The following is a 20,010-nucleotide window of genomic DNA, read 5'->3' as shown; positions in this document are numbered from 1 at the left end:
GCAGTACCACACGTATTCCTCATAGTAGAGCACTCTAGTACCAATAGAAAAGTATGCTTATTTCACCACTTACATTGTTGTTGCGTGTTTCCACAGCCGGGAATTTTCTGACAATGAACTTGACAGCAGACTCAAGGTTTTTGTCTATAAGGTATGACGGCTTTGCTTTGGGGTCTCCACATGCCTAAAATAAGAGTAGAAATAATAAAAACAGATACAAATGCTACAGTAGGAATGCCTTTGTAAGCAAAGCTACTATTGTAGAGTAAAACACGGATTGGTTTTCAGTGGACAGGTGACAAGATGAGAAGGCAAGGTGCAGGGGTTTGTCACAGCTGGATATGCAATGGGAGAAAGAATAGAAATATGCTCTGCTACGGAAAGATGCTGTATGGGAAGTTTCAAAGCAGTTAGTGCAACACAGCGGAGGGTGAAAAGACTCAGTCCTATAGGAAGAAAAGGCGAGTTTTTAGTTTACTTTAAAAGTGCCAACACAAGGCTGTGATTATCTGAAACTTAATTCTGTAAAAAATTGGACAAAGGTGCAATTGAGGTAGGACTGTGCTTGGTTCATGGGATGCATGCATGTTGTGCTGTCTTGTGAAATAAATGTGTTTCTCTAACTACATTCCTTTCTTTTTCCCTCTAGTCCGCTTATATACCTGGCATCCAAATGAAGGATTAAAAAAAAAGTCAGGATTACTCACTGTAATAGTTTACAGAAAACTCTATCAATCATGCAACACTAAAGCGGGAAGAAACACAGTATTCTCAATGTCTAAACCTGCTGCAAAAACACAGGTAAGGGAAGGGGGATAATATAAGACCAGGTCACACATCACATCACAGTGCAGTTCATGTTTACTCATTGTTTGTTAGTAAAGTTTGGCTGTTACCTAATTTAAAATACAAATTTTAAGATAGATGGATTTTATTTATAACCTCACCTTCACTTTGTCTAAAACTGCTACCTTACTGAAAATATTTTTCAAAATTGCCAGATTTATCTTAGCAAAACCACAGAAGGAAGAAAGAGAAGAAGAGGGAGAAAAAAAAAATAAAATAAAAACCCTCAGGTCCTGTAGTATATTAATGCAGTCAGACTTAATGTCTAAATTACATAACTGAATTTATTAGAACTGATGTCATGTGGCGCTTCCATCCACAGTAATTATCCGGCTTAAACATTAACAGACTACAATACATCATTTCTTTATCAGCAACTAAAATAAAAGCAATTCAATGAAAGGTTTAGGAAAAGTTAAATTCTATAAAGGCAAATTTAAGTTTCAGTACTAAATTACCATTATTAAGCAAGTCACAGTGGTCTCTAAAGACCGTGTATTAATACTGTAGTTTTTGTCTTTTATACAGTTTATCACTGCATTTATATTTTTAGGTGCCCATAGAGATTACCAAATTCCTAGTTCCTCTTACAGGAATACTGTATGACACTCAGCTACTAAAGCCTGATTATGAGCAATCTCATGCATGAATTAAGCCATACATTTATTTTATATATTATATATATATATATATATATATATAATAATATATAAGGTAATATTATTGCTCAGTAATTTCTTTGTACCTTGTATATCCCTGATAAGACTTAACAATATAACAAGCTTACCATGGGGTTTACCTGGGACTGCTCATCTGTCAGGCAAAAGATAGGACTGTCTCAGCTCTATTTACAATGTGTTATTTAGATAAGAATCACATTTCCTCTTACTGAATAGCAGGCACTGCATTTCACAGGGTACAGTTGATTTGATCTGCCAATAGCCTTGAATTCTACTTCTAAAATTGTGAATTACAAAAGAGAGAGTTCATGGAATGTGATACTGGTCAGAAAGTGGGAGAGGAGAGGGGGAGGGTTGGGGATTGGGGGTGGGAGGTGAAAAGCTTTGCAAACCTTCCAAACTTGTCCTTGCTGGGGAAGCATTGTAACAAAAAGAGAGAAAATTACACATAAACACAGGTTGCCAATATCTAACATGCATTTCTAATTTCAAACATTTAGCTTTGGGAACAAAAATTATATTTTTCAATTTACTAAACAAGGTCATTTACAAAGCACACATTTGCATATTATTTTGTTCCCACAGCTAACATACACACCATGCTATATTGATTATTGTGGCAGTTGTGTTTTTATGAATTCAATTCACGTTTCAGAGGTTCAGGTAGCATGTTTATTAGTAAAAGGATCAACACGTGCAAGTAAAACAAAAGGAGATCAATACGGTAGTTTCAGTCAAGGCCAATGAATATTTTGCATACCTAAAGAAAAAATAAAGAATGTTCAAAGCATAAAAAAAACAAATTTATTTTCATATAGAAGTGAAGTTCACCATAAACAATGTCATGCCTCCAATTGGTATATCAATAGTTTGGCCAAATGTCTGTCAGTAAAGTTGAATTATTGTTTCTAATGTTATGCAGTTTACTATGTCAATGCATAAGTTAACATAAATTATATCTAATATAGCAGTTACTCTGTCAGTTAAAGAGTAAGTAGCGGGGTTCTGAAAATACATGACGTTATACGTTCCCACGTGTTGCTACTATTTAAATAACGTACCTGCAATTTTTCTTTTCATTGGTAACATCCTGACAACTTTTCACACTTATAACTTTCAAAGCTTTTCTCAAAATGGTCACTAGTGCACTGGGGTTTGAGATCTGTCCTCTAAATCACTGCAGGAAGCACGATTATAAAACAAAAAAAAACTTAAGTGCTCTGGCTTTTCTGTTCCGCACCGCATCATGGATCATTATTGCTGTGTTACCTGTTTGACAATGTGGGCAATAATCCTTACACTATCAGTGCACTAGAGCAGCCATCAGTTTAAAGTTATAAGTGTAAAAAGTTTTCAGGATGTTAACAGTGAAAAGACACATTACAAGTACGTTATTTTTCGGAACCCCACTACTTACTCTAAATAACACAAATACTGTAGTAGGCTACAGTACCAGTAATAAAAGTTAACTACCCAAATCTTTTACATACAACTATGGAACTATAGGCAATACTGATGTGATTTCAATTGTAAGGAAGCTGTCAGATATAACAAAAGAATACCCTATTAGAAGCTATAATACGAGTATTGTACTGTACCTACTATCACCTACTTGTGTCTCACACTTACATAATTCTAAAAACTGAAACATCTAGGGCCCTACTTAGCAACATTCGCAAACCCCTAAGGCAATCGCAAAAAACTTTTGGGGACAGTTTGCGCACCAGAATCAGGTGCATATGTGGTTAAACAGACTTTGCCCACCTATGTGATTTAGCAACACATGTTTTTGTACCCACACGGCAAGTTAGCGTCAGCGCTTGACATGGGCTGAACTTGGGGAGTGTCCTCATTTAAATACAAATGTAGCGATTTAGCAAACCATCAACAGCATTAGTGTTTGCATTTCAGTATGTGAAAACCAGGTCTAAGCTGTGCGCAAATTACATGGTCGACTATAAATACTGGTGAAACTACCTGGGAAGCAGGCAAAGAAGAGAGAGAGTGACAATAATTGTAACAATTGTAAGTCGCTAAGAAATAAATACAATTATTATTATTATTATTATTATTATTATTATTATTATTATTATTATTATTATTTCTACATGGCCAGACAAAGAGTGGAGGAGGAGACGTTCCCAAATATTTAAAAGTTATCTGTCTTTTCTGAGCCTGTCTGACACAAAATGTATGCAGCAATTTCGCCTCTACAGACAAACAATCACCGACATCTGCCAACTGCTTCAGGTTGACCTGGAAGGACACGTGGGGAGAGCACATTGTTTGCTTGTAGTGCTAAAGTACACGTACCAACACAGAATAGGCACGTCTATATAAATCGTAAGGGGGCCTATTCTGTCAACGTGCAAGTAGTGTGTGATCTGTGATGCAAACAACTACATCACAAATGTGTATGCAAACTGTGGTTACTCAGCCCATGACTTGTTTATCAACGTAATTCGCAGGTGGCAGCTGCGTTTCAGCAGTATGACAGTCTGAGAGGCTGGCTGATAGGGGACAACGGCTATCCACTGAAGCGGTGGCACTACTCAACCCCACGACCCCTGCCAGAGGTATAATCGTACCTCTAAATGTGCTTGTACTGTAGCTGAGCGAACATTTGGAATCCTCAAAATGTGATTCCGATGTTTGAATGTCTGTGGCGGAACACAACAGAAGGTTAAGCAATATCTTCCTGGCTTCTTGTGTTTTACACAACATAGTTCTCCGTAACGGACGTTGAACTTACAAAGGAACGATTACAGGGTTTGAAGGAAGCAGACGCTGAACTTGAAACAGTGTTGGAGGTTGCAGATGCTGCAAGTGCCAGGCAGGTCAGACAAAGCCTTTTAGACAGGGGTTCATAGGTACGCATGCGGACCAATAAAAAAATGCAGACTTTGTTATTGTTGTATAAGACGCAAATGCGTACCATGAGTATATATTTTTTTTAACAGGAAAGCATTTATAATAAAGGCAGTGACGGTCCTCACGGTTCAAAGGTGAGCTATACGTGCCTAACTTACGTATAACTCCTGATTCTAAATTTTTCGCTCGCTCGCTCAGCAATTGAAACAGAAAAAGAAATATTTATGTAACTTAATTTTGCTTATAGATTACTTTTTTAATTGTGGAAGTATTCACTAGTCCTCCCCAGACTCCTAATAAATGTAGCCTTGCTTGAGGCGCATCTGTCTTCTTCCTTCTTTATTTTTTGGTTTCAAAATACCCTCCGTTCGCAATCGCAGACGCACAGGTCCTTTTAAAGAGAATGTTGAATCCTTATTAGTTGTAACCTTACTCCCCCACTGTGCTTTGATTGGCTGGGCGCATGATTCGCTATTTGATGTGCGTTAGCCCACGCATGAGACCCGACTTCTAAACTATGGGAAGACAAATTTCACCACAACCCAGGAAATAAATTAGGCCTACATTTAAATACACAGACCTCTGCGGTTTCCAAACTGCAGGATGCAAAATTCCATATTTTTACAACTGATTTTAATAAACACCAATTATATTAGCCTTTGGTCTGCACACCGGGTACTTGGATGAATTTTATGTAGATTATTTTCACTGAGCAATCCTTTGCTATCAAAAAAATAATCAAGGACACTAAATAGAATGTGTAAAAAAAATTAAAAAAAATAAAAATAATAGACATTGAAAAAAAAAAGACTAAAAAGATTTTTTTTTAGAATTGATTTAAAAATCCACTAAACACAAGATTTTTTTTAGTATAGACTAGCAAAAGGATTTGAGAACTGTTTTTATTATTTTAGGTCTAACCCCTATTATCTGGACAGTCCTCTGGTAACCTGTTATGTTGTACCTTTATGTCCAGTATACACAGTACAGCACTGAATGTTATATATTAAAAGATATCTAAACTATTGGACAAGTTTGTATAATTTAATGTTGTACTGATTATATTGATTATTGGACATTGCAGTTTAAAACAGTCAAATCATTCCACAAGTAATAGTCACAACTCACAATTGCATCTGTGGTCCCTGAATGACTGTCATCAAACCACCGATAGTTTCTTTTTATACCACAACATTTGCATGAATGGCTAACACAGTTTTCAGGTTCAAATAACTATATTAATACTGTAGCCAGCTTCTTCATGAGGCTTTGTTGTTTTAATGACATGTTGAAACTCCTAACAGCACAGTCAGTGATTGTTAACAATATAGAATTAGAATTTTAAATCCATACTGTGGCTAACTGGAGCGGAATCTAACACAGTCTTCCTGGTGGCTATTTGCTGAACAGATGAGCTTATGGATACAGATTAGGGGAAAATTAGAATAGTAAAAACATGTAATTTTAAGCAACAAAATGTTATACAAAGTTCTTAAAGCAGTGTGTTCAAAAGACGATTATTAATTGCTAAAAAAATCAAAACATAGTTGAAAATATACAGTAAAGCTACAGTATACAATACATGCCTTTAAAGTCTGCTTTGTAGTCATGCAAACGTTTCCAGAGGTGGTTCTTTGCCAGAATAACAATGTTTAGAGATTTTTAGAGTGAAATCTTTCATTAAGGCCTGCAAGAACAGCATCATGTCAGAAATATTGCGTTTTTATAAATGAGACTGCTTAAATTAAAAAAAAAAAAAAAAATGTATCATTGGTATTTTAATGCTCTAAAAATTACTTTGTTCGTTAGTCAAAATGTATTATTGTTGGTCCTATTTTCCATGTGGGTACTCATTCAGCCACTAGGCATTTGTTAATGCAATTTATATTTTAAAGCGGCAATGTTCCACAATCATGTTGTTAAAATACAATTTGATGACATAATTTTACCTTCCTGTCCTGCTTTATACAGTAATACACAGCTTGTTGGCTTACCAATATATTTAGTTTCAGGTGCAGGCACACAAGCTTCCTCCCTCCTTGAAGCCTTGCCTTGCCACTCCACTGCTTGTAGCAGCAGGTTACATGTGGCCAACACCCTTGACTGTAGTTCAGGGAAGCTGTATATTGTACTTTGTAATAACACATTTTTGGGCAGTTATGTTATTATTATTTTTTTATTTGACAGACGCCTTTATGCAAGGCCCCTTACAGGTGTTACAGGGCAGTACACAGTTACAATACAAGATCTATATTTAAATACAGTATGGTTTACAGTAATAAAGAATAATAATAATAATAATAATAATAATAATAATAATAATAATAATAATAATATGCAAATTAGACTACTAAAATTTCTGCTGGAGGTGTGAATACATATAGGCAGTGTGGCATCTGTGGGTTTTCCCAAATTCACAGCTGTTCACTGGGTATATAAATGGGCAGCAAGGATCAAAGTTAGACAAACCTGCTAAAACAGATAATCCCCCAGGTCTTATAGCAAAACCAATTGACCAATGTCATCCAGATCTTTAACCCACCTGGGCAATGTAATGATTAAGCGATAAGCTACTGTACTGTAAATAAGGGTGGCACAGTGGTTCTACGACTCAATCAGCGTTTCCATTAACTTGTAAATACCCATCAAGAGACGGTTTCAAAAGCTAGTTGACGGTGACGAGCAGTTTTTCCTAGCGGAAACACTACCTAATACTCTTTCGTTTTCAAACCCATGTCAGTCACAGGCTTAAGTCCTCACAGACCAAATTAGTCACAAGTACTAATCACATGAGGAAAAAGAAAACAGGAAGGGCAGCACCAAATTACTCCTGGACACTAACATTAAATCCAAAGCGAAAGGCCCTTTTAGCAATGTTTAAGTCAGCCATCTTCAAGGGTAAATTAACTAAGGCTTTAAAAACACCTCTCATTCGTATAACAACTTTCTTACAAGTAACTTATTTTGCTGTGGATGCTTACAGTAATTTCCCAGACTTTATTTTCACTTTGACTGCATTGTGAAGTTCACTTAACCAGCATCCACACTGTATACAGTACTCAACTCACTCCCTGAACTCCCTTTGCTGTACATAGGACTTACCTATGCTACACAGTGAATCTATGGTGTTGTGGCATGAGAAACGGGATTTCCCCCAATTCAAAATGTAGGGCCTAAATCAAATCTCCAGGCCGAATGTACGGAAAATTAAGTTATTATGCTCATAGGTAAGAACATTTGTTTTTAAAATCCTAGGTTATTACCCCTTTTGGAAAACTATAATTTCCTTGAAAGAAACATTTAACACAAATGTTTAAAATCTTTTAAACTTTTTGTGTACATTTAAAAAAAAAAAACTTTTATAAATTCTTTTTTTTTATTTTAAGAAATAAGTAACAATTCTATGGGAAAATACGTATCCATCTGCTGACTCCTTTGTTTAAGCCCAAAAAGCCACTGTATTGTGATGTATGATAGGCCTACATAAAATTACTGTCTAAATAACCCACCCCTATCTGACACCTTATTAAAATGTAACCATCACTTACTGTACCCAACTTCAAAATCAGTCTGTATTGTGAACCTACCACTGAAAATGTTTCACAAACACTGACTGGTGATCACCAGTATCACAGCTGAGCAATACAGACCCAGGTTATGATCTCCATCACACCCAAAGTAATGCCTGAAAATATATGTTATTGCAAATATATATATATATCTTATTTTAGTAGAATGTAACAAATACATTATACTAAAATAAAATAAAACCTACAAAAACACCATATCAATATAATTCTCTTATGCTGTATTCTCTTCAGCCCACCCACCCCCCAAAGCAAAGCATAGCTACATTTTGCAACTTACTTTTCACTCAATTGCATAGTAGTTTGACTCAGGCAAAGTTTTAGTCTAAATAACCACAGCTGAAGCAGAAAAGCACAAAAGCACAAGATATCCTTATCTGCATTAAAAATTGTTACTGCTTGAATTCCCGTGTTTGCACCCGTGTCAGTTAAATGGCTTACATACAGTATGTACCAAACATCCTGCCCAAAATACTAATTACAACTTACAACTTAATATGGTTTAATATTGATGAATTTCAATTGTCTAATTATATATACAGCTGACAAAGTACAGTAAGGGCAGTCTGAAAAACTCTGGAAGGCTCTGAAATCCTAACTTTCGGTGATTTAGTATGCTGGGTGGCATGTTAATTTCTAACGATGACAGTATCGTCCACAAACTATCAGTTACTGTTATGTAGTGATAACATTCTTCAACAGCAGTAAATTACTGGTCCATAAATACATAAAATTATTGTAAAAAGACTAATAAAAAAGTGTAATGTATAGGTAGTTTTGATAATCGAAGACAAAAAATGCAATACAAATTAAGACTGTAATCACAGCAAACGTCAACATCTTTCTAAAATAAAGATGTACTTTAACTACCATCGGAGTGCACCATGCACTGATCACTCTCTGGTACAGTATGGTGGTTGTTATCCTAAATATAAGGCTTTACTACATAAATGCGCAGAAGAATGCACTAACAAGTAGATCCGATTGTAGGCTACCCAAAGATACGTTTAAGAACATATATACATATACATACACACACACGTATATATATATATATATATATATATATATATATATATATATATATATACACACACACACACATAAAATACAATATAAAAATGAATTGTAAACATTTGTATCTGTTTTTCACAGGCTGCCTGTATGTTATCAAAAATACTATTTTCAGGGCCTTGGCTGCATTTCTTCCCGTCCACATCCCATTCCTAAATCCAGTCTCTGCACAGTCATGTTTCATGCTATGGCTCCCAATCGTCTTAAACAAAACGCTAATTAATATTCCCGAAATCATTATTTCACTGAGGGGAAGTGTGTTCGTTTCCCCTCCACCTCACCTTTTTGATGTTGTAGATGCGGGTGAGCATGCCGATGCCCCTGTCGTTCAGGATGGTCAGTTTCTCCGCCAGCTTTTGCTGGCTAGGCTGCAGCACTCCCCGCGACATCGTGCCTGCTTAGTGTTTTACAAAAAACGACCCTTTAAATGTTTTTTCTGTAGTGTATAAATTACGAATTTATATTAACTGTCGCGATTTAGTGTTTAAATCTTCCCATATTATGGGTAAACAGCCTGTCAAACCCCCTTACTCTCCTTCCAGCGTCTCCCTGTTTTCCCTAGGTGTTGCCCTGACTCAAAACGAGGCCGTTTCCTGCAACACCGACGCACATCACGTGACATTGCTGTGCGCTGGGGCTATTCTGTCTGTATAATGCAGAATTGTTAAGGGTTTGGTACAGGTTTCAATTGCATCCTCTTTGTTTATTATTTTAATACACAATTGAATGCAACTGGCATAAAACAAATCCTAATTCACCTTGAAAGTATCACCAGTGTATGACCCCATACAACAAGCATGCTGATTAAATATGTGTGGTTCGTTTGCTTCTGTTCTGGTGTTCTGCACACACACACATGGCAAGCGTCAGCATGAGTTCATACACAGAGAAACAAAACAGTGCCGACGCTATAGAAGCCATTTAATTTAATCTCATTTTGAGGATTTTGCTAATTTCACATGTAAGTATATATATATATATATATATATATATATATATATATATATATATATATATATATATATGTTCTTCTTCGTCTTATTATTATTATTGTCACGTGGCAATGTTAAATGACGTTTCACATGTACAGTTCTGGACACAATCATTCAGGAACATTAATTTAAAGAACAAAAACTGGCCTCCCAGCAACTAGGTGGTGCTGTTCTGAACCGAACTTATTCGAAGGGTTAAACACGAAGGGTTAAACTTTTGTTTTTTGTTGTCAGTGCTGCTTCAGATACTAGCGCTACAATACAGTGGACGTCAAGTATACATTTAAGTGTGGTCAGAGAAGAGCACCTGTTTGGAGCTTTTGGGATTTTTGTAAACATTTTTGTTGTTGTTGTTGTTACCTTGCAATTGTTACTGTATGTGATGCATTCACTTGCACAGGAAATACAGTCTTTTTCAAAGAACGCTCTGAGGAAGCAATGCACCAGGGTAACCACTTTAACTGGAAAGAGAATTATAGAAACGTGGAAAGATTCCAAAGTCCAGGCTGTGGAAGAAGCAGCGCAGCCCGAGGGAGCTTGTGGATATGTCCAGGATCTCAGCTTGGACCTGCAAATTGGAGTTATAAAGCCCTGGCTACTAATTGGTGAGATAAAAGTGTAATTGTTCAGCCTTGGTTTAAGCTTTAGAAATCTGTCATATTTATTATTACGCCATTCTTCATCGAAAATGAATACACAATGTACAGTAATTATTGTCTTGTATTACAGCTGTATTACAGCAGGGATGGAAATAAGTCTTCCATTGCATAGCAGTTTGATCCATTCCTGGTTTTACTAGGAGTTTATTGCTACCTATACACTGGAGCTAATCAGGCTCATTTTAAAACCTGGAATGGGTGAAACTGCTATGCAATGGGAGACTTATTTCCTTCCCTGTATTACAGTAACACTCAGTGTTAAACCAATATTGACACATTTTAAAACGCAAAATATGTAAAGTGAGCATAGTTTGCCTGACAAGCATTTAATCTCAGATATGACAAGTGTATTAAGTCCTACAGAATTCTGTGTAATACCAAATTGTTTTTATATTATTATTGGTAATTCAAATGCAGTTACATATACGTGATGTATTTGATTGAATTCTTCATTATTGTTAGAAATATGAAAGATGCACACAAATTAATTAATTAATATACCCTTTCTCTTCTAGCCTCACAAGACGTTGCTCAGGATTTTGAGACTTTGAAAAAATTTAAGGTAAAAATGTACATAGAATATATAATGTTAGCACTGCCAACTGCTTATAGTAAATCTTTAAATAATAGCTGGTTTCACAAGTGTGATATTTTTTACAAGAAGTTGAATTGTGTTACTTTTTTGTTTTGTTTTAGGTTTCACATGTACTAAATGTTGCATTTGGAGTTGAAAACACATTTCCAGAGCAGTTTGTTTATAAAGCGATTTCTATATTGGATCTTCCGGACACTGATATAACATCATTTTTTCTAGACTGCTTCAGGTTTATAGAGAAAGCCAAGGCACAGGTAAATGCTGTACTAGGAATTTGGAATATGTGTGTCATTGACAGGCCATTTAGTACAAATCAGTCACCAAGTTATTCTGCCCGGCTTTTATTTTGCTGATCTGTGTTGACTTATAAACTAAACATCTTTGATCTCTAGATGGTGTGTTCATCATAGCTTCAAAAACTAGCCAAAATGTAAATCTAGCCAAATGTTTGTCTATTTCCCTTTGTTGTTTAAGTTTTACTATTTTTGATTGTGTGTTTTTGAAGTTACGTATATGGACGAATACACTGTCTTCGAGGTCAGAAATGATAATATATACCTTTAGGACAACACAGAACTAGTTGTTGTCAAATTATTAGTAGTAAAAAGTAAATGCCATATACCAGAGATTTAAAAAAATGAATGAACATCAAAATCATTCTAAACTGCAGATACCATTCAGCAGAAAAGGAATTGCTGTAGCCTATATGTTTAACATTGGAGTGGGTCTTTTATTTGATAATTTTGTTTCAGTTGACAAATGTTTCAACAAGGAGAGATGTTTTATGTAGATTTTATGATTGACTTTGACAGATCAGTTTACTTGATGCAGCAGAATCCACACCAAACCTGATTCTCTGTATCGTCTATGCATCAAAATTATTCATACTTATCTTGTCAAAGCAATTAGATAACATGTTTTTTTCTTAAATACTTTACTCTGTCGCCACAATTAACTATTGTTTCAGATAAAATTATCTGGTAGTTGACTAGATTGTGGATATGATAAAAGAAAGACAAGTACAGCAGTGAAAGATAAGTACAGCAGTGCTAAGTAATGCATTTATTCATAAAGCTGCACTGTGCTCTAACAATCTGAAGTGTTACAGAACACTCTGCAGTGTTTACAAGAAAGATGTTACTTTTTAATACTTTTTAAAAAAATTTTAGTAGTTGCCAATTGTTTTTTTTATCATTTTTTTCTCCCAATTTGGAATATCCAATTATTATCCCCTGTGTTTTAATTTTCCAGAATGGAGTTGTGCTTGTTCATTGCAATGCTGGAGTATCCCGCTCTGCCTCAATAGTCATCGGATACCTGATGTCCACTGAATACCTGCATTTTGATGATGCTTTTTCATTAGTGAAGAATGCCAGACCTGCTATTTGTCCAAATCCAGGCTTTATGGAGCAGTTAAGGAAATACAAACCATGCGATGGAAGTCAGTTCAATGGAAATGTAGATCCCTGAAATAGTGTACAAGGACTCAGGGTTACATGGTATAATACATACAACACAGTTTACAACATAAATCTTTATTTATAAGTATTCATTTAGGCTGCCTCTGCTGATGGTGCTTTTTATTTTTCCAGCAGTTATATTTTAATCTGTGATCTAGAATTATATTAATATAATTATCTCAAGTGTAGCGTTTATTAAATTACTAGACATACCGTTTAACCTCACAATACAGTTTGTCTCGAAAAGCTAATGAACAATCAGAGAAGGTATACAGAAAATGTAACCTTTCTATTTTATAAAGTGGTTTTCCAATTTATATATTTCACTCACCAGTCTACTACAGTGCATGCTTTTTGATTACCGCTGTTCTGTATTATGTCAAGCTATTTAAAATACTTGATTTCAGTGACGAGGCATAGTTACTGGAACATTTTATATTGAGTGTATAATGCTCACCTGTACACATTTCTGTAGATCCGTTGTCTTGGTATGGATTATACTTACCTGATCATGGTATTATTTGTGATTCTCTTTGCTTAAAACTCCCATGGCCCAATTTTCAAGCAAGTGCAATGGCATGGACAGGAATAAAACACTTTAAAAAATATACAACTAGTAAGAAACTACTAATAACAATAATTGGCTGGCCTTTGTCTACTAAGTAGTTTTTTGCAAGTATAATATCATTTTTTTATTCCTTTCTGAAAATGTCCCTTTGTCTTTGCACTTTTCTCAAAATAGAAGAATGTAAGCATATTCTTACTTCAGTAATACAATTACTCAACAATACTTGTGATTCTAGCTTAAAGCTAGTAGCATTGGTGTTGACAAGGACAAGATGAGCAAAAAGAAAACAAGGACAGGATAAGCCTTTGCTTTTTCTTTATAAGTGGTACATTAATCATGCAAGCTTACATTTTGAATAGCATTCAAGTCCCTAAAGTAAAGTGCAGGCTCTGATTTGCCCTAATCTCAGACTATCTTACGTAACGTTAGGTATTGGGGTCTGTGAAACCAGACAAATATGTATTTAATTTTTTTTGTTTTTGTTTAAGTCTTAAAAGAAAAGTGTCTCATAAGGTGCAGATCAGGAATATTTGAAGTTTCCCAGCTAGTACTGGTGCAGTGCTGCATATTCTCATAAACACGCAGCTGTGTGCAGAAAATGTGAAATTGCTTTTGTTGTAATATACATTACCGCAATTAAATATTACCACAAAATGGAAGATATTATTAAAGCACTTTACTCCAGTTTTTAATTAACTGATAACCTAGAACCAAACATCTTAAGTACTGGTATAAATGGCATTTTAATCCTTCTAAAGATTTCTGCTTCTGTTTTGTAAATATTGAAATATATTGTATACAGTCAGTACTCGGTTATCCGTTACCCAGATACACGTCAGTCGCGTTTTACCGCCCTTGTATTAAGAATAAAATCAATCCCCATTATATATATATATATATATATATATATATATGTAACAAATGAATGCACTTAGCCGTCACACGTGATTTCTGACTCCGTCACCAGTTTTCTGATACAAAGCCCATCTCTTCAATGTTACAATTTATCTGAATATCCGTCAAAGCCCACATTTTAAATTTTTTTTTTAAAAAATTAAAAAAAATCTCTCTAATGCCAAATCAGTCTGTCTTATATTGTGCAGTCACACAATGCTTCCTCCAGTTTCACCTGACGAAAATGCAGCCAAAACAAAGCAAATGAGACAAGCTACTGTAATGTAACAGTTAATCATTAAAACCGTTTTAGATTCTTTGATGTATTTTTTTTTTTATCTGTGATCTTTAGTTGCTTTTGCGCATTTTCATTTGCAATTTTGTATACTAACTGGATACTGTTTTAATTCTGAAAACTGTTGTTGATTTTTTTTTTTTTTTTTACTATTATTATTTTTTAAATCTTTTTGTTTTGCTAAATTGCTTTGCCTTTTACATTTTACGCAGTTCTGTACATGGGTAACGTTTAGATTTCATATTGCTGTTACTTCATTAATGGAACATTTTACATACTGCTACAATACGTACCGGATTTAAAAGTATGTACTGTATTGCAGTTAACGTGTCGTCTCTAGTTTTGGCAAGTGATATTTTCAGAATCATATCATTCTGAATTAAAATACTTCTGTTGAAAATATACTACTGTACCAACAAAGCCAATACAGTACATCTAAATGGAAGCCTACTTATTTTAAAACAGTCCTTTCAGCTATGTATTTTTGATATTGTATTTTTTTTTGTTTGTTTTGTTTTTTTGTATTCCCTAAAAAACAGACATGGGTCAGAACGGGCCAAAATGAAATAATCAGATATAAGAACATAAGAACAAACGAGAGGAGGCCATTCGGCCCATCTTGTTCGTTTGGTTGTTAGTAGCTTATTGATCCCAGAATATGGTCCAGTGATTAAAGAAAAGGGCTTGTAACCAGGATGTCCCTGGTTCAAATCCCACCTCAGCCACTGACTCATTGTGTGACCCTGAGCAAGTCACTTAACCTTTTAATGCTCCGTCTTTAGGGTGAGATGTAATTGGAAGTGACTCTGCAGCTGATGCATAGTTCACACACCCTAATCTCTGTAAGTCACCTTGGATAAAGGCATCTGCTAAATAAACAAATAATAATAATAATAATAATAAAAGCAGCTTGTTGAAGGATCCCAGGGTGTCAGCTTCAACAGCAACATGCGTCACACACGTTTAAAGACTGGAGTAAATGCTTTGGATATATGTCGCTATGTTTCTTCTAGTGGTCAACAGCTGTAAACATAACACTGAAATATATACATTTATTTTCAGTAGTTGTTTACCCACCACACAAAATATTGATTTCATGTGGTCAGTACCTGTATATTGCTTATAAGACACATTATAAGCATTACAAAATAACAATATCTAAAAACTGCTCTGAATTGTTAAATATAGGACTTAAGAAAATTAACCCAGGGAACTGCTGACCCCCCTACAGTATGTCCCAGCTCATACTTGGTGCTTTATTGTCACAAAATAAATCATTATTTATAGGTCCACATCCAGTCATCAACAAGAAACATACACAAACACAAAAATATCAATACAGTGGGGCGGGCCCATCATTAGAATAAAGGGACATTTTTTTCAGAAGGAACACTGCTGCACCCTGCTGGGGAAACTAGTTAACTGTTAATAACTTCACAGGGTGGTTGAACATTACACGTATTGTAATACACAGTTTTATTACATTTTTTTGTCATTCTTGTAACACACGTGTAAACTAAAGGAATGCTTCATTTATACACTGACTAGCATAAAAACTCCCACAGCACAATATATCACTCATTATACAGCACTGGAGGTTAAAAGCACTGGAGGCTTGCCTGGTTTCAAGGCAGTATTAATGACTCTTTTAGGTTGTTTATAAAATATGCCAGGTCAGTAGTTCATTTTTGCATGCATTTAATTCCATGCCTTGTAGATTTTACTGTACAGTTGGGAAAGGAAAACACAATGTGGCTTCCACATGTCTCATAGTAAATATGATAGGAATTGAACCTCTGCTATTTTCTTTGTGGTGCCCATTCCCTCCCTTTTAGCTTCATGTTTTCATAAACGTCTTGTTCACTGTGGTTTCCTTGAGTCTAATGCAGGGGTGCCCAATCCTGGTCCTGGAGGGCCGGTGTCCCTCCTGGTTTTTGTTCCAACTGTACACTAAATTGCTTAATTTGACCAATTAAGCTTCTAATAAGTGCTTGATTGGTCCAATTAAGTAATTTAGGGGGCAGTTGGAACAAAAGCCAGGAGGACACCGGCCCTCCAGGACCAGAATTGGGCACCCCTGGTCTAATGCATCAGCAGTATGTTGTAGAGATAGTCCCTCTGAATAATGGTGAATTTCTACAAGTAAAAATGTACAGTTTATTCAGTAGTGAAGAGCTAAGGTTTGTGCCTAAAGGACTTTTCTGACCCTGCATGAACTCACATAATACACACATTCTAGCAGTGTGGTGATGTTTTGACCTTGACACAAGCACTGACAGGCTGAGGCTAGAGGGAACGTTCACCTATCTCTGGAGTGGTGCATAACACCACCAGATCTGTCGAAGAAATCTGTATTGAATAGTCAGGTTTCTTTCTGCTTGTGTTAAGCCTGAAGCTAAAGAGAAGTGTGTTTTCATAAACAGGTCTGTTCAATACTTGGATGCAAGCACCCCAAAGCATACCAGGTATTGTCTCTAGAGCAGAACTCAGCCACCACCCTTGCATAGTGTTTGGGGACATTAGGAGACTAGGTTACATCTCTTCAAACAAGATGTTGCATCTTCAATCTGCAGTACATGTGAAGAGCTATAGTGCACGTAAATATGTGTTACAAATCCCATTTTCTCTACGCCCCACTTACCTTTTTAGGATGTTTGCAGAGGTACAAGCTGTACCTTGTCATTGAAGGAACGCTGCCATGCATTTTATTCATATTCATTGTTTACAATTAATTAATTAAATTAATCAAAAGCAACACGGGAGGAAGGGCTTTTTCGTGTAGAACTCTTCAATTATGGAATGCTGTTCCTTGGTTTGTCAGGGAAGCTGGGACCTTTTACAGTTTTCAAGTCAAGACTAAAAACACACTTATATTAAATGGCTTTCTTATCTTGGTGGGTTTTAATGTAACTTTAAAATTACTGCTTTTGTATTATTTTGATGTGTATACTGTTATTTAAATCTGTTATTTAAATGGTCTGATTGTGGCAGTTGTATGTGTAACATGTTATACAAATGTATTGTTTGTTCTTTTTTCTGCTATGTACTGTACAGTTCTTTGTGATACTTTTATATAAAAAGCGCTATATAAATGCAATAAATAAATAAATTAGGTTAAATATTTTTTATTCAAAATGTGTTGCTATTTTTTTTATGACATTCAAGATGTTGGTAAAGAAGCAAATATGCCTATTATTATTATTATTATTATTATTATTATTATTATTATTATTATTATTATTATTATTATTATTATTAATTTACTGATGCAAAATAATTCATTTATAACACAAAATAATGAATTACCTATGTTTTACAGAAATGAATAGCAGAAATGTAATCTGAATTAAAATTAAGTTGGATAAATGAAAAAAAATGTAAAAAACGCTTTATGAAAGAAAGAAAAAACACACGACTATTGTGCATCACTCAACTCCCTTCCCTCGCGCATACAGTACACTTTTTAGATGTAATCTACTATAGGCAGCTCTAGAAGTGAATCTAAGATTGTACTGTACTGCAGCAGTTCACTCCACCCTCCTTCAGTCCTGGTCTCCTTTTGAAATCAGACTGCCAATGAAATCTGTGCCAGTTTCATCATGAATGTGTGATGTGTACCGGGGACTTGGCTGCAACCTCCAGAGCTACCCACATGAGAGACAGACAGCCATCGAAGCAGAATCAATCTCATTTACTGATTTTCTGTGGTTTGGATTTGAACTACTAGGACAGTGCTTGGTTTCATATATGTATCGTTTTGCTATGTCTCTCAAGACAAGCTTGCCAAGAAAAAGTTGGATGGCCTTGCAAATTTTATTGGACGCATTTGATCACTTAGAAAAGGCTACTATTCGCAGTCTATAGACTAGTATAGGGGTGTCAACTACTTCAGAAACTTGATAGTCACGCAGCACGTTGAAAAATGCAATTTGTTGTTCAAGTACTGTAGTCTTCTTGATGAGCAGCAATAGCAAATTAAATTCACAAGACCTTGAAACTCTAGTGATAATTACAGTGCCTGATCTGTTATATTTAGTTCATTAATTAATTCACGAGCTGAATGAATATGATTTTTTGCATTTGACATTTTGTGTGACACTGTCAGGAGGCAGACAGGTTGGAAGGGAGTTTGCAGTGTTTTTTTAAATTTGTTTTTAGAATCGGTGCAACAGCTGCACTTTATATGTTGCAGAAAGTGGTTTGTGCGATTTTTCTTTACACATGGGCACCGTCTCTTCCACGCTTTCGAGGAAAAAAACTGCCACGGTTTCTGTCAAAGATTTGAAGAAAAGTCCTTCATGCCGACCAAGTCGAAGGCACGTCAACGACGGAGAATATGCTTTTAATAAACATGCAGTTCAAGGGGAGAACACATCAGGCTCTATCATTAGGGAAGGAGGCAAGTAACCATAATTATTCGTCATTGCCATCGCATTACTTGTTTGTTATGAAGATTTTGTGTACAAAAAAAAAACATGTTCCACAGTTTATTCCCAATCTACATTCTGTTGCATGATGTGACTGATATTAAACCGAAAACATTGATTTGCAACCAACTCATTGAAGAAAAACGGCTGCTTATTTATTTGTACTTTTTAAGGTTCATGGTGGTGATATTGCATTACAGTACGTCATCAGATAATCTCTTTTCATAATATTAGGAAAAGAGAGTTAAACTCTAGCCTAAATAGGAAGGAAATGGGGACTTGGTTAAAAAAAATTCAGTGCAGAAGGTTAGAAAACTGCTAAGGTACTAGGTTTTGCACAGTCTAAAGCTATTGCAAAAGAAGAATGGGGTTTTGTTATGTGCAGGTGATGGAGATGCACGGGAAGATGGAAAAGGGCAAGACATTCCAGGACTTGAAGTAATTATTATATGGCTATTGTTAGTTATTTTAGTTTTGCAATGTCTATGTGTAACAGGTGGGCACAAACCAGCGACCCTGCTCGGAGCAAACGAGCATCTAACCCACAAAGACAAGCCAGGCTTGTTTGCACCTGTGGTTTTAGAGTTTTTAACTTCATCTCATCCGACAGGAGACTGGACAGAATCTGTAACGGCAGTGTATCACACAGCACTGGCAGTTACACATGCCAGGCTGGCAGGGCAATAATATATTTGAAGATGATTTTTTTGTTTGGTTGTTTTGTTTTTTGCTGGGGAGGACTTCTGTAGTATTTAATTTCCAGAATGTTTGGAATAGTGTGGTGCCAATGTCATCTGAAACAAAATCTAAAAAGGAACCCTCCACTACGTATGCCATTGAAAACAAAACAGCTCCACTGACCATGTACCCATGACAAGAAGTTATCCTTTATTTCATTATCTTATGGTAGATGCTAGATGTTAGATCAAGTCCCAATACAACCTAAAACGCATTTATTCTGTGTATAACATAATTCCTATTATTAATTATTTAGCAGACACTTTTATCCAAAGCGACTTACAAAGACTAGGGGTGAACTATGCATTAACAACTGATGCAGTG

At 35.5% G+C, this 20,010-nt stretch overlaps 3 protein-coding genes across 8 annotated transcripts in view; 2 read left to right on the top strand and 1 right to left on the bottom strand.

Moving 5' to 3' along the window:
* LOC131739470 (nck-associated protein 1) overlaps positions 1 to 9,696 on the bottom strand; it is a 52,743-nt gene extending 43,047 nt beyond the window's left edge. For 2 of the 6 annotated variants that reach the window (XM_059033641.1, XM_059033643.1), the window contains exons 1-3: positions 9,340 to 9,696; positions 1,919 to 1,936; positions 74 to 184 (exon numbers count right to left, since the gene is read on the bottom strand). In XM_059033641.1, the coding sequence (XP_058889624.1) occupies positions 74 to 184; positions 1,919 to 1,936; positions 9,340 to 9,447 (237 nt within the window). In that variant the 5' untranslated portion in view covers positions 9,448 to 9,696. The remainder of the gene's footprint in view (positions 1 to 73; positions 185 to 1,918; positions 1,937 to 9,339) is intronic. The other 4 variants (XM_059033640.1, XM_059033642.1, XM_059033644.1 and 1 more) reach the window with 2 other exon arrangements.
* A 588-nt stretch (positions 9,697 to 10,284) lies between these two features.
* On the top strand, positions 10,285 to 14,370 carry LOC131739469 (dual specificity protein phosphatase 19-like). Its single transcript, XM_059033639.1, has 4 exons — positions 10,285 to 10,655; positions 11,225 to 11,271; positions 11,406 to 11,558; positions 12,556 to 14,370. Exons 1-4 carry the CDS (start codon positions 10,433 to 10,435, stop codon positions 12,772 to 12,774), a joined length of 642 nt encoding a protein of 213 aa, XP_058889622.1. The 5' UTR covers positions 10,285 to 10,432; the 3' UTR covers positions 12,775 to 14,370.
* Positions 11,256 to 20,010, top strand: part of pde1a (phosphodiesterase 1A, calmodulin-dependent) — a 99,649-nt gene continuing 90,894 nt past the window's right edge. Inside the window, exon 1 of the mRNA XM_059033638.1 lies at positions 11,256 to 11,271. The gene's annotated coding sequence lies outside the window, so the exon portion shown is untranslated. The remainder of the gene's footprint in view (positions 11,272 to 20,010) is intronic.

Source organism: Acipenser ruthenus, chromosome 11 (assembly GCF_902713425.1).
Source record: "Acipenser ruthenus chromosome 11, fAciRut3.2 maternal haplotype, whole genome shotgun sequence".
In the NCBI taxonomy this organism is placed as follows: Eukaryota; Metazoa; Chordata; class Actinopteri; order Acipenseriformes; family Acipenseridae; genus Acipenser; species Acipenser ruthenus.
The sequence above is the reverse complement of the archived record's forward strand: the minus strand, read 5'-3'. Positions and strand labels throughout refer to the sequence as shown.

What these genes read in the sequence shown, in the direction of transcription:
- LOC131739469 (XM_059033639.1), top strand. Translation starts at nt 10,433, where the DNA reads ATGCATTCACTTGCACAGGAAATACAGTCTTTTTCAAAGAACGCTCTG. An exon ending in AGACTTTGAAAAAATTTAAG is followed by an intron (nt 11,272 to 11,405) that starts GTAAAAATGTAC and finishes GTTTTGTTTTAG; the next exon opens with GTTTCACATGTACTAAATGT. An exon ending in TAGAGAAAGCCAAGGCACAG is followed by an intron (nt 11,559 to 12,555) that starts GTAAATGCTGTA and finishes TTAATTTTCCAG; the next exon opens with AATGGAGTTGTGCTTGTTCA.